This window comes from Centruroides vittatus, unplaced genomic scaffold (genome assembly GCF_030686945.1).
Source record: "Centruroides vittatus isolate TY-2023 unplaced genomic scaffold, ASM3068694v2 contig_1832, whole genome shotgun sequence".
Classification (NCBI taxonomy): Eukaryota; Metazoa; Arthropoda; class Arachnida; order Scorpiones; family Buthidae; genus Centruroides; species Centruroides vittatus.
Genome location: NW_027121128.1, coordinates 316,530 through 332,770, shown reverse-complemented (window position 1 = coordinate 332,770; position 16,241 = coordinate 316,530). Strand labels below are relative to the sequence as shown.

The following is a 16,241-nucleotide window of genomic DNA, read 5'->3' as shown; positions in this document are numbered from 1 at the left end:
TTGGTAAAACAAAATGTGTGATGAATATACATGCCTAGTACAAAAAATTCTTCAATTGTACGAATATACTTTTAAAGAAACTTATAATTAAATATAACTTTGTGAAGAAACGTACATAAAAATAACAAAATATTCTTTACTTTTTAAATCTTAAAACAATTCACTTAGTGAAATAGCTCCCTATGAGTGGCTAATGAATGAAATCAGAGACGGTCCAGGTAGGTGTGTGCGTGCCAAATCCCGAGGGTGCCGATACCAGTCAATTTCAAATGCCTCTTTTGTCGCATCACTAGTATATCTCAAAGGACGCGACGAGGTTGTTGTAGATTTTAAACGTTTCTCACCATAGCTGTAAAAATCTAAATATGTTAAACTTAACAGATTGTCCGTCGTTCGTTTTCTAACTAATTCGTTTTAGGACCAAGTGTTCACGGAAATTTCCAAAATTTACAACTTTTCGGTCACTCTCATTGAACTGGAAAAATTTCTGTCTTTATTACATCTAATATTATGAAGAGAACAGACTCCACTGTACTCGGCAAGAGATTGGTTCGGTTAAGCTTGTTTAAGTAAAATTTCGGCTCTTTCATCAGGGTTTTATTTATGTTTCTAATTCCCTAATCGCTTAAATAATTAACTACTTCTTAAGTAGAAATAAGTCAAAACTAGTTACTTTGTACTTGGATATCTGTAGTCTTGGGAAAGAAGTGGAAAGAAAATTTTATGACAACCGATACATAAATCGTAAATTTAAGGAAAATAAATTCTAGAGCTTTTTCTATACCATTGTACGTCTCATTCATTAAATTTGGTTGTAAATGATGCTGCCAAAGTAACAGTTATTTTTTTAACACTACTAGAATTGTACACGTTTTTTCTGCATCCCCTTACAGATGGGACATACTAAATCGTAATATCACCGGTTTAACATTGAAATCCGTACGTAATATAAGATGGGAGAGCAGAATAAACGCAGAATAAATGTATCAAATATTTTAATGGATTTTTTTTTAAACTCCTGTCAACTATACAGAACTATCATAAAAACATGCCAGTAAACTCCTATCGGTTGGGTTAAGTTATAAATCTAGTCTAAGGTGGGCAACCTTTTTTATAACATGGGCCAGAATAAATTTTACGTTATTTCTGCGGGCCGTAGTAGTTAATTGTCTTGTGACTTGTAATTTTTTTAGTCTGCAAATATGAAATAAATAAATAAAAAGTTAATTACTAAATTTATTTCTCTTATCGTTTTCGAAAATTACAAAGAATTGGAAAAATAACTATTAATTAGTTATTTTTCCAATTTAATAATCTATTAAAGATCTCACGAGCCGGATAGAAACTTTTCGCGAGCCATAGCTGGCCCGCGAACCGGGAGTTGTCCGCCATTGATCTAGTCTACTCATGATTCACATAATCGGGCGAAGGCGGCCGAATATCTAGCAGGCAGGCGGCTAAAAGCCCACAACCAGTCCGGGATATAAAATTAGAAGCTTTATGCATGTGTTGCTTCTACCAGCTAAACCGTGACGTTGGTGCTCTGTAAAGCACATGCGCCAATAAATACCTATAATCTGGCTGCTTGGAAGTTGACAGGCAGGCGGCTAACAGCTGAGAACCGGTCCGGGATATAAAATTAGATGCTTTATGCGTGTGTTGCTTCTACCAGCTAAACCGGGTGAGGTTGGTGCTCTGTAAACCACATGTGTCAATGCCTATATAATCTGGCTGATTGGAAACTGACCCAGTTTCGACATTCCTTCCGCCACTGAATTATTCGAATATACAATAGCAATCTTATCGTTTTTTTCACATGTAGTATAGAAATTTGTAAAAGATACATAATGCAGTTATAATAAAATATTAATTTTAATTAATGCAAAGTACGTTAAAATATGAAAATTTATATTTTATAAAATACAAGGAAAGGTCATTGGAAGGTGGAATCGACGCTTCCATTGCTTCCAATGATGGCACGCCACTGATCAATACTTCCAAATTTTTTCTTTTTTTTTATCTTACAGTTAGCTTGTTCTCTCAGTATGCTAGATACTATAAATGTTACATAATGAGTTCCTATGTTAAATATTTTGTAGAAATAAATAGATTTGCAAGATATGATAATTCATAATTTCTATTCAAATTAGAATTTATTATATATATATATTTTTTAAAGTCTTGGTTTCACTCATAAAGTAATGATGTCGTGAATTTGTTTCAAAACAGAAAAACATAAATCATTATGCACAAAACTGGGATTTTGAATAATGACTTCAGAGATCTGAAAATATGCTTATCAGATACAATCAATAATATCATTGACTTATGAAATTATCAGGTAAAAGAACTAAATGCTAATTAAAGGATGTAAAAAAAAAAAAAATACAGAAATAGAAAATGTGCAGTGAAGAATTAATTCTGTAATATGAAAAATATCTAATAATTTACATCAAAAAAATTTTATTGTATTAAATTGTTTCAAATTTCTTACTTTTCAGTATGGGCAAAGATTTTTTTTATTTGAAAGAAATTAAAATATCATTGAAGCAACTTCGATTCTTGAAACAAGATTTTATACATATATTTCAATCAATGAAACAGAACACAGAACTAATATTACAGAAAAGAAATATAAATGGTATATTTGAGGATAAAGTTTTTATAAATATTTGCATATCAAATTATAATTGATTCGGTTGATTTTTCTTTTGGATTTTTTCTTCAAGCCATATTTAAAAACATTCACTAATTACATTACTATTATTAGATATTTTACTTTATTATTTATAGCTTCTAAATACCTTATTTATCAATTTCCATACACATCTGTTTAGGCAATTTTTACTGTATAGTGAACCCCCATATAATGCATTCCCCTGTAATGTGAATTCATATAATACAATGAAAAAATTGAGACTAGTACTCATAGAAAATTTGAAATTTATTATCTAGAGTATACATTTTCTTCTTCGAATTCTAGGCCTAGGTTTAAACTTAAATAAAATTGTCTGATAATGCAGGTCTCGATAACAAGATTTCCTACAATGCAGAACATATATCCCACTCTGCTGTATATCACTTGACATTAGTCAATATTAACATTATTACAGATTGTAAGTAAATACATATACAGGTATGACTCAGTTTATACTGGGGTTGAGTTCTTCAGATTTCCAGCATAAAATGAAGTAAAAATATTATGAGAGTATATATAATATATTTATATACATTAAGTTCTGTTCCATGGATTTCAATAATCAACATAAAATAAAAACATTTTTCAATTATTTTATGAAATTTATATATTAAAACTTGTTTAAAATTTAAGAGAAATAAAAAATTTACTACTTTGAAAACATTAGAATAGATGTCTGTCTAGTTTTCTTCTTTTGATAAATCAGAGTTACTCTAGAACTGTCTTAACTCCTCTCTTAACAGCTGGTCTCTGCTCACAGTTGAGGTCATTGCTACAGAAGAACTAATAAACCTTATTAATAAAAACAACAGTTTCTACAGTGATTTCACTGTAAGTGTCATTACTAACATTGCAGAATCAATGTCATCTTCCTCTGCATCATGTTTGAATGGTTGTTCAGTTAGCTCTTCTAAATTTTCCCATTGAAAGTTCTTCACTGTGCTCTCAAGGAGCTCATTAACACGTTGACTGCCATCTACGAGATAACTCGTAGTTACCGTTTCTGCCTAGGACGCCACCTACAAGTTATATCGTAGTTTGTTTCCTTGCCATATTTGTGCAGCTACGATGTAATTCGTAGTATATCAGTGTAAATATGAATAGATAGCTTCAGGGGCAAGAACAAAATATCAAGTTTGGCTTACATGAACAGAACATTTATTAATAAATGAACAGAAAATATCATAAAAAGTTTATTCAAAATCAAAAGCAAAACGATATTTTTATTGTTTGTGATAATTTTTAAAACAATCTTCTACGCAAAGGGCTGGCTTGTCTAGACAGATTGGACAGAAATAACGCGTTTCTTGACATTTTTTAGCTTTGGTACAAATTCGACATGGCTTTGTCGGATGTTGTTTTTTCTGAGTAGGTGGGATACTCTGTAAATAGTGAAGCTCTTTCAATTTAATTTTTTTTGAAACTGGTTGAATCTCTTCTCCAATCAACGCTTTGACGAATGCTTCTCTAAACTTTATAAGTTTTATTTTAGAAGAAGTTGCTTTTTGAAAGAGTTTGTGCGCATTATGTATATATATTTCTATAATATGTAATGCAACCTTTTTGGGCCATCTAATAGTCTTTCTTAGAGCTGTGTAGTACGATAGCATTTTTTATTTCTTTATGTTTTGGAATTTCTTGTGCAGCATACAAATTGGTTTGTTCGACCAGTAATGCAAGAAATTCTTCTGAAAAAAATAGGTCTACCAGCATTTGCACTGTAAGGTTTGTCGTATCCAATTTCAAACCAACATTTTCTTGGAAAATAAATAGTTCAGGATTTTGTTGAGTTTCTGTCCACAAATTATCGTTTGGATTTGATGTGGTTGCTTGAGACGCATCGTCATTGCCTTCAGGTTCGAGAATAGTCTCATCTTCAGGTTCGGAGACGACGTCATAATCACTGTCCTCACTTGAATCCTCAGATGGTACTGTACATAATTGCTACTGTCGTTACCATCATCACCAAAAATTTTGTCAGATTCTGAATCACTTAGATTAGTGTAGTAATCAAGTTGTTTTTTAGTCAGTGGTCTTTTCTTATCCATATTGGGATATTTATTGATTATAGAAATAAATAAAAAATAACACTCTCAAAAAAGACGTAAATGTGATGTGCTCGCCTCTATATCCGATTTATTACTAATGAATTTAGACGCACATCTCCGATTGGCTGTAGCGAAGTGACAGGACGAATCGTGTCTGTGCACGAATTAACTCGTAGTTTGGCTTTAGCGAAGAGCTTTCTGTTACATAAGCCAACTACGAGATAATTCGTAATACCTTTATTTTAAGAAAAACACATTCTATATGCTTTTTGATTATTACTATGTACTCTGATTAGAGTTTTTAATAATATAATATAATTAAATTAAGTTGGCGTTTTACAACAGAATCCTGAAAAGTCACGTGGCAGTCAACGTGTTAATGTTACTAACTTCTACATCATCTAGTCCTACTTACTATTTCTGTCCCATTCTATATTATTGATGCAAGCTTCTGAGATAGTGCAGAATTTGTTTTATCACTAAACAAAAATACATTTTCCATTCAATAAAACTAGTCTGCATAACCAAGGCCGTTTTAGTTGGAACGTCAAAAGACAAGAAACTGTGTTTTAACAATTTCCTTCACAGTGTTTGATGTTTCAGAATGGTAAACTAACATAGGTTTTAATTTAATAATTCCTGAAATATTGTCACCAAGCCAAATTCAAAAAATCCTTAATTGTCTTTTAAGGCAGGTTAACGATTTTTTGGATGTTCATAAACAAATAAAGTTGGGCAGCTTTTTCCTGTAGAGACTAGTTTCATCTACATTAAAAATAAAGTCTGAAGTAAGCTTTTCTTCTTTGACAACTTTTTAAATAACATTTGTATTTGTAACATAATATCAGCACCAGTTACTACTACTGCCATTTTAACGCTATGGATTTTTGTTCTGTTCTTGATTCTAAAATAACCAATCTCTACTAGCTATCAACAGAACCATCCTCTTCTGCACTTAATTCATCAAACAAAGATTTTGCTTTTATATTTAATAAGTGATTTTGTTGAAAAAAAGGTGACATGTAATCAATCCACAAGAAGAGCAGCTTTTGCATCTTTTGACTGTTTTATTCAGTGGAATAAATGTAAGAGAATCCTCTACCAATACTGACTACTAATTGGGAAGAGCTTAACAATTTTTATTATATTTGTTAATTGATGATGCTAAATTGGATACAAAACACACATCTAACAACTTTTATTTTTTCTTCAATTGCCAATTATATATGCTGTTTTTTAGTCTCTTGTCTAGAAATTCTTGATAACTTTCTTTTTATCTTGAAAACATTAATAAAAAGAAGAATGCAAGATGGACAAATACAATCCACTTAGAAAAACTGAATATCAAAGAGAGAAAAAGAAAACACTTGTTAAAGGCAGTGAAGAGTAGAAGTGTTCATTATGGTTGGGAATAAGACCAATCAGTTTAACCTTTCAATGTGCTTTTGTCTGGACACTAGTGCATGTTTGTCACTTCACTTATAGATCTGTGGATAATATATTTTGCTTTACTTCTCACATTTTATATTCCATATTTTGTTTAAATACTAAAATTTCAGGCATAGTTTAATCATTTAGTACAGGGGTGGCCAAAGCGTGGCGCATGCACCAAATGTGGTGCACTGGACGATTACAAGTGACGCTTCAGTCAGTTCTGAGCAACATTGCCAGATTTGGCTTCTTTGCGATTAAGAATATTACATAGAAAAATTAATTTTTTATAGTCTGTCTTGGCAAGATCATTTGTTGCACAATTCGTTGCAATCTGCTTTGCAGATAAAATGAGTGTTCTCCACATAGTATATTACAGTGTATGCATGTATTTTGAGTCTTGCGATCTTTATTTCCGATCAGTTTACAGGCGTGCAAATGGCCAAAAACATTTATTGTGATTAAAGTTATTGCCAGAAAATCACGATTGTTTTATTTTAATTTTATAGATAAATCTTGGGTTATTAAAAGAATTTTTTAGGGGTTGGCTACTTTTGGGCTACTTTTTAAAAAATTTTTGGTTACAAACACTAAAAACATCTGGCAACACTAGTTCTGAGTGAGCCCTGGTGGTGTCCTGGCAGCTATAGCACCAACATGAAGCAATCACCCTCTCGTACAGATCATTGCTGACTATTGTAAATTGGTGCTTCAATAAACTGGCATAAATTAATTAATTTAACTGCATGATTAAGTTATTCCTTTTTCTCCCCTAAGCGAAGCTGATTTATTCTTATCTCTATTTATCTACCCCTAACAATGAACGTAAAACAGTATAAAAAGTATTCGAGTTATATGGCGCATCTGAACTCGTCTGTCAAAAAATTGGCGCATGGTATGCAAAAGGTTGGCCACCCCTGATTTAGTATTACAGTTTTATTATAATATGAAGTGTTAATACAATCTGTGTCAAGGAAGTTCAGCTGAAGTCTTAATTCATCACTGCTCCTATCATGTTCTATTAGAACATGAATTGGACCTCAGTTTTAAAACCCCATTAGAGATGCAAAACTGAAGTGGATGTAAAATGAAATGGCATAAACTAAGTCATAACTGTACAATAAAACTTACAATTACCTGACAATTTCTGGTCAGGGAGTTTAGAGAATAATAAAAAAATAATTAATGGAAGTTGTCTAAAAATTAACATATTCAAGTTTAATTTTTACAATAATCAGTAATTTATTTTAATTCCAGTGCAATTCTAGCCTTGTAAGATACATTGTGTGAACTTTATACTATATAAAAGTAGACATGTATTGTTTCTCCTTCCTTCCTTTTGAATCATTTACTATTGGATGCACTTTGATAGCATAAATTCAGTTTCATTACAGATATTTAGAGTTTTGTATCTATTGTCAATTTCTTTGCTTTCCTCAATTTCACTTAATTTAAGAGCTAGAGAACTAGTGAAAAATAACTATAATAATTAAGGAACTAAACATGTGTTGCCATCACTACATCACTATTATATGAATTTTCAGACATTTGATAAACTTTAATGACTTGATGGTTAACACAAATTGACAGATAATTGAGTGACAGAAGTAAATAACATTTTCCAAAGCTGAAAATGCTCACACCTTTAATATTTTTTCCAGCAACAATTTAATATAATGAACAAACATTTTGAAAATGCAGTACATTGTTTGATCTGTGGTGAAGTATTAAAAAATCTGAGGCAGGCCCCTAAAATGTGTTGAAAACATTTGTTTGCTATATTAAATCATTGCTGAAAAAGTACAAAGAAACATTGTTGTGTTACTGAGTGAGTGACAGAAGTTTCATTGTATTTTAAATATAAAATCATCTAATTTCTATGAATATTTCCATGGATATTAATTTACCAAAAACAATAACAAATATGAATACAGTAGAGAGTCGTTGATCTGAATCAATTGGGGACTGGGGTTGTTCGGATTACTGATTTGTTCAGATAACCGATTATGTACGAAAAAATATATTAACCTGTCCAATGTTCAAACTTTTCTCCATTGCGTGTTGCTTCGTGTTGAATTTTCGTCGATCTTAAGCCTAACGAAAATTTTTATAATAATAATCGAGGCTATTGTATCGTTATAATTATTTCTGCATTTTGTACAAACAAAATAAATATATTGAAGAATATAAAAACATAAAAATTATACTTTAGAAGTAAATCTAGTATCAAAAACGTTCGATTCAGCACGACACAGTCTGACTGGAAAGCGTTCGGATAACCGGGGTTCAGATAAACGACTCCCTACTGTAATTCTAATTAGTACCGGCAAAAACTGGAAATTCTCAAAATCTATTCAATAAAACCAGTTTTTAAATATCAGATTCCAAACTGGTTTTCAAATTTATTTCAAAACTGCTTTAAATTCAATAAAATGAATGTTTTTAATAATAATAATAATTCTTTTTTTCGTAAATTAAAGACATAATCGATTCAAAAGACCACCATCCCATTACGTGCTTTTAGATTAAAACTTTAGCCATCCGATGAAAGAAAAACTTTTTGCAATAATTCGTCACCAGGGGGGTCCCGAAATCTACATTTACCAGCGCATTCTTCTGTGGATATAAATCGGCTGAAATCCCCAAGTGGAACAGGATGGAACACTATTAGAAGATGTCATAAGACCAACCTGTTCCAGTTTTTAAAAAAATTTTATATTTTTAATTGGATAAATTTTGTGTTTTTTAACTAGAGGCGGCCAAGTAGCCTAAAAAGAAAGGTCAGGTCGTCCAAAAGTTTTAATCTAAAAGCACGTAATGGGATGGTGGTCTTTTGAATCGACTGTGTCTTTAATTTACGAAAAATAATTTAGCCATTTGACGAAAGAAACAGGAATAATAATAATAATAAAATACAATAATAACTGAATTGGTAGCAAATATAATTTAATTTAATTACAGTTTTTTGTACTCTATTAAATATAGTTTATGCAGCGAAAGAGTCAATATGAGTCAGCCTGAGTTGGAAGAGTTTATATCAGATGAAAGGGATGGAAAGACAGGTGAAAGTTGGCACATTGTTCTGATTTCTTTCAGCTGTTTTGCTTTTTACATTTTTAAAACATTTTTATACTATCTTTATCACGAATAATTTTATTACTATGAACCATGTGTCAACTCCCATATGTCTCCTTCTAAACTTTCATTTGACATAAGACCCTTACTGTTTTAGACTGACTTATGCCTACTCTCTTGAAGCTGACTCTGTGATACTAGTGAGGATACTTGCAATGAAGTAACTGTAAGAGTCTATTGTTTTTATTAATAAGTGTTGTGAGATCTTTTGTACCAATGACCTCAACCGTTAAGAGTTGAGACAGTTCAACTGTAATTAAATTAAAATTATATAAATGAATTGGTAGAAAATTCATATCAAAAGCAAAGATAATCATGAATAATTAAAATAAGGAAATATATCCAGCAGGAGTCTTATATTTCTGATCAAAGGTTTCATTTTAACAATGGAAAATCTGAGAGTAAGCAACACACAGAACATTTTGAAAACAGCATATTTTTGATATTATTATGTTATACTATATTAAGTAAAATAATATACAGTTAAACCTTTCTATCTCAAATCTCAAGAAAACGAGAAAAAAATTCAAGATAGATAAGTTTTGAGATCTAGAGGTTGTTCCTGTAGTAAACAGTAATAGGTTTGATTGGAGGCATGGTATTGTATGAATACAATAGCAAATACAGTACACAGCTGTATTAGGTATAAATACAACATTTTTTGTTGTGCATTTTGTTGTACATTTTTTGACATACCTTAACAGAAATAGTTTGTCAATAGTTTCTGATGCCAAACTTTCTTTGACCAATAAAATTCAAGCCAAACTTGTAGCCAATCAGAGAAAAGTAGCATTAACTTTGAACTGTATTGCAAGAGATGTTTCTCAACTACAATTTATGCTATCAAAATGTAGTCACTGAGCTTTGAATTTGTAATTGAGATTTCAGTCCATAATCTCAGATATAGAAGTTTGAGAAAAAATTATTTGAGATAAATATATTGAATTTAGGCCGAAAATGTAGGGGTAAAAATAAATTGTGATAAACATGTTTGAGATATATGGGTTCAACCGTATATAACAGAAAATAAATAAAAATGTATGCCAAAGCAAAACATTCAGTGTAGGAGTCTTGAATGATCCATACCTAATAATGACACTAATACATTTTAAGTAAAGTGCCTCAGAATGATCTACAAAGTTTGGACTATTATTTTGACCAACTCCAATTTTTTTCCTGGAAATGACTAAGTAGTACTCTAGGTCAACAATCGGCAACTGATGGTCCGCAAAAAAATTTGGGTGGTCTGTGGAGAAATTTGGACATTGATCAACAGAAAGCTACATGAAGTATTACGAAAGAAATGCAAAATGCTTAGTTACTTTTTTCACTTATTGGGGTTTTTTTATTCGAATCTAAAACCAAATACGAAGTGACTGCTATCAATAAATAATGAACAATAAACAATATTGTGAGTGCGATTGTCGTCCTTTGTGGAAAAGCACTGGGAATCCATAAACTTGTTTCAAACAAGCAGCAATGAACTTTAGGCTTGCATTAATTTGTTATAATTAAACATGTGAGTTTCATATTAATATAGTAAAATTGAACTTTTATGATCATTATTCTACAGATTTTGTATTGTTTAAAAAATTTCATGATAGTAGTCCACGGGATTCAAAATTGTGACTTGAGTGGTCCGTGAGGTCAGAAAGGTTGCAGACCACTGCTCTAGGTGACAGCTTAGTCATTTCTTGGAAAAAAGATTGGAGTTGGTCAAAATAACAGTCCAAACCAGTGGGTCATAATGGGACCCCATCTTATAACTTGCTTCATTCAAACATTATAATAAATTTACACTTATGAAAATTGACTATTTATAAAATTTATCTTTTAATTTCACTAAATACATGCTTCAGATAAAGACATTAAAGAAACTTTGAGTTGAATCACAAGTATTAAAATAATGTTCATTTAATCAAATCAATTTATATTTATGAAGCCATCAGAATGAAATTAACAACTACACCACAACACCTTAGTTGCTGAGAAAAATTTATTAAAAATGTAACTAATGTTTTTGGCCAAATCGAATTGGCCATCCTCAGGTTAATTGAGAAAAAAATAACAATGTTCTAAAAATAGAATATATAAATTTGAATACAAATAGAATATATAAATTCGAATACAAATACAATGGAAGAAATTCAAATACAAAATTAACGGAAGAATTATAACAATATATATACAGTAAGACCCTGCTTAACACAGGGGATGCATTCCTAGATGACAGAGCGCTAAACAAAACAGCGTTAAATGGGGTCATCTTAACATGTAAATAAGGGGAATACGTGAAACAGAACAGAGAATAAGAAAATTTATCAGTTTTTTTTTGTTTTATTTTGTAACATTTATTGTTAAATACGTTTTTATTACATTTATTACAACTTATTTATTGCCAATATCAAAATTTATTCATAAAACATTCATGAAAATAAAAAAAAAGTTTGAGTAAAGAAGTTATGTTTGTGATAAGGAAGGTTTCTCCTCATTTGACATCTTTTGTATCTTTGTGAAGAAGTCATCTAACGTCGTTTGCCTTTTCCTGTTTTGTTCAGCAACTAGTTGTCGATAGCAAGACATCGCATCCATGACACTTCATCTTGCCTTTGAACTTCTATCAAAATTGAAATCATTTTGTATAAACTGATCCATAATTTCCGTTATAGTGGCTAAACTTTTTTTTAGAAAATCCATTGAAAGTTCCTTTTGTTCCTCATCTTCAGAAACGCTAATTTCGTCATCTTCATGCACCTGTTGTTCTACTAATTCTTTTAGATCGTCGTTGGAAAAACTTTCTCCAGTTGTAACTTGCAATAATTCTTCAATATCCTGCGCATTTATATTATCCAACCCTGTTTCATTAGCTAGCTTGACAATTTCGTCGACATCAACAATGATTCTCTTGTGTCAACATCCTTGCTTAGCTCCGGCCATACATTCTTCCATACTCCTTTAAACATTTCACGGTCACCTCATTCCAGGAAAGATTGATGTTGTCTACAGCATCCATGATATTCTAGTTTTTCCAAAAATCTCTAATGGATTGTTTATCTGCTCCATCTGTTTTATCAATCAGTTGTCAGAATGTCTGCCACAGATAATAAGCTTTAAAATTTGATATTACGCCTTGATCCCAACACTGCGTGTGATCTCGGGGAATTTCAATACTACTGCGTAATACCGAAACAGCATTAAGCGGGGTCTTACTACAGTAGAAAGTCGAAAATCGGAATCAATTGGGGACTGGGGTTGTTCCGATTAGTCATTTGTTCCAATTACCCATTATGTACGAAAAAATACATTAACCTGTCCGATGTTCAAATTTTTCTCCGTTGCGTGTCGCTTCGTGTTGAATTTTTCTCCGTTGCGTGTCGCTTTGTGTTGAATTTTCGTCAATTTTAAGCCTAACGAAAATTTTTATAATAATAATTGAGGCTATCGTATCGTTATAAATTATTTCTGCATTTTGTACAAACAAAATAAATATATTGAAGAATATAAAAACATGAAAATTATACTTTAGAAGTAAATTTAGTATCAAAAACGTTCGATTCAGCACGACACAGTCCGACTGAAAATCGTGCCGATTACCAGCGATTCCGATTACCAGTGTTTCGATTAACGACTCTCTACTGTATATATATATTTGTAATTTTACTGATATCACCGCATGGTTAAAAACTTGATTAAAAGTTTTTTATGAGCTCATAACTTATGCCTTAATTTTTATTCTTGCATTTGTTACATTTTTTCATATATTATATACGATATTATTACATGTTATATAACAGGCATGGGCAAATGCGGCTCTTTTTGAGTTACATGCGGCTCTTCCTGAAAGTGTTAATTTCTGTTTTTTATTATGATTTTTACAATTTTATTTTTATAATTTTGTGAAAATATGTTTATTAAAAAAATTCAATATTTGTTTTATATTATATTTATATTATATAATAAAATCGCGTGCCTTACCATACTATCTGCCACGATAGTACAGAACTGAGGTTCCCATGCATGTTGCCAAACCTACATTTCGGCTCCCACTGAACTCTTGCTTGCCCACCCGTTATATAATATTATATCTGTTGTTTTATTTTGTTCTTATACATATATGTATTGTTATAATTCTTCCATTAATTTTGTATTTGAATTTGTTCCATTGTATTTGTATTCGAATTTATATATTCTATTTTTAAAACATCATTACTTTTTTTCTCAATTAACCTGAGGATGGCCAATTCAATTTGGCCGAAAACATTAGTTACGTTTTAATAAATTTTTCTCAGCAACTTAAGGTGTTGTGGTGTAGTTTATTTTTTGCTGAGTGAGTTTTGTTGAATGAAATTAACAACAGTTTATTAATCATGTAACTTCACTCTACTTCATTATTTGTTTTTTTACAGTTGTTATTGAAGATAATAGAAAATAGTGAATTTTTAATTAATACAATATTAATGTATAATTAGATTTCTATAAATGATTTTGATAGAAATTTAGAAATTTCCTAATTTTAAATGTATACAACAATATAATGAAATTTGATCTAATTTTATATAATAATATATTTTAAAATTTAATGCTTGAAATATCTGAACTTTACAACATTATGATACAATATTTAATTTTACACTATTTTATTCTATAATTAATGAAAATTATTTGTTTTTTAAAATAAACAGATGATGGTGAATAACTTTCTAATTAGTAACTGATCACTGACAGTGGAAACACAATCTCCCATTCTTCCAATTTATCCAGCTAATATAATTTAAATATAGTCACATTTAATTATACTTTAATATTTGTTCAGAATTGAAATATCTATTTTTTCATTCCATTCAATTTGATTAAAAATTTTTTAAACTGCTACATTATACAGTATTTAACTTATTTTTCCTCATATTCTAAATTTACAGTTTTTAAATAGAAAAATATTTCCGTAACATTTTCTATGCCATAAAAATATTTCAGAAATATCTGATTAAATTATCTTACAATAAATTATGTAAATATACATACATATCCTGAATAGGTATTTATATACATACATATATGTATCCATGTAAATATCTATGTGATCACTAATATAATCGTAACTTACTCGAAAATTTGACAGAGTAAATTTTGTATCTAATTATTTAGAAAACATATGTATTATTTATTAAATATTTTGCTCTCTCAAAATATAAAAATAATGTATCTCATACCTGATATCCTCTTCATTTTCAGGAAAACTCCAAAATGCAATTCTTAACTGTAGTAATTCAGGGACTGGTGGATAAACACGTTCAACTACTTCAAATGGAATATGACAAGCCACCACTCTTGCAGATAATTCTCCCAATGATAAAATCTGACCGTCTGATTAAATAAAAATGGTATATTATTATGATCAAAGCCAACTGATACATAATCTGTAATAATGTATGGTTTAAAATTATATTTAAAAAATGAAAATCTTTATAACTAAATATGAATTATACATGGATAGTAAAAATATACCAAACTGCCAAATTTTATTTGATTATTTTTATATTAAAAATAGTAAAAGTTAAACAAAATTATTGTTGAAGGCAAACTTGTCATCTTGTAATAATTTTAATATTCTAATAAAATCCATAATTTAGTTGTCATTAATTTAGAACATAACCAAATTTATAGACATTTTTACATATTGATATAAAGAACAATATGTAAAAAAATTATAATTATAAACTGTAAAGTTTTTAATTCAATTAAATTGAATTAAAAACAGTGTTCCAGAATAATATTTAATAGAATCTAGTGTTTTTAACTGATTAATCAGCCATACTCGAAATGAAAATTTTTTTACATTAAAATGAAGTGAAATACAGTGGAACCTCGCTTAACAAGCATAATTTGTTTCAGAATCTTACTCGTGTGAAACAATTTTTTCCAAAGAAATTAATGTAAAATATGATAATGCATTCCATGCCTAAAAAATACTCTATATAACGTTTATTCAAAGAAAATTACACAATATACATTGTTAACAAGCATGAATCATCATCATCATCATCTTTTCTTCTAGCATGGAATGAACCAACCTGGAATGCGAATTCGATTTTCAGAAAACAAAATTCACAGATAATGTCTAATGAAGATGCCAAACGATATGTCAAATTCTTGGGCTATTATGTAAAGGCTAAAATTAAATATTAGAAATTAACTACAGATAAGCAGTTATGCTTCCATCTCATATTAAATTTAATAATTATAAATAAATAATTTTTAATTTAGACATTTTTAAAATTTAATTTTGAATTGGTCATTAAATTTAGTACGAGATGGCATGTTTATTATATAACAGGCTATGATTGTTGATGTTTATACGTAATATGTGTGAACACAAGTTTGGATAAATGTGTGATCACAAGCAACACTAAGATGTTAGCGGAACAGGTGCTAAACACAGACTAATGGAGCATGCGCACAATACAGGATTTCCCTTCTCCTTGTCTCTCATTATGCAAAACATCACTCGTTAAGCGAGTCAAATTTTTAGAATTTGTTTTGCTCGTTATGCGAGGTGCTCATTAAGCAAAGTTTCACTGTATTTGTAATTTAATTATGTTCAAATGGTTTAAAGTTGTTCTGTTTGGTTTTCATTCTATGATGTCTGATAATGTTTGTTATAAATGAATGAAAATGTTAGTACTGAATAAGTAAATTTTAGTGTTTATCTGTTGGTTTTTTGGGTATTGTGTCGTGTTCTTGATAATTCCCCTTTCCTATATAATAGCAAGGTTGAGGCCAAAGTTTTAAATGCAAAAATGTGTACGTCGAATGTTCAACGCCATCATCCCGTAAGCCTAGAAGTTTGACAATGGTGTTTGGAAAGTCAGTGGAATCATGCTTGACATTCCAAACACCATTGTCAAACTTCTAGGCTTACAGGAAGGCAG

General features: G+C 30.2%; 1 protein-coding gene across 1 annotated transcript in view; it reads right to left on the bottom strand.

The window, feature by feature from the left end:
- Positions 1-16,241, bottom strand: part of Dora (Dorado) — a 152,809-nt gene that overhangs the window by 101,724 nt on the left and 34,844 nt on the right. The window contains exon 2 of the mRNA XM_067264242.1: positions 14,523-14,676. Coding sequence (XP_067120343.1) covers positions 14,523-14,676 — 154 coding nt within the window. The remainder of the gene's footprint in view (positions 1-14,522; positions 14,677-16,241) is intronic.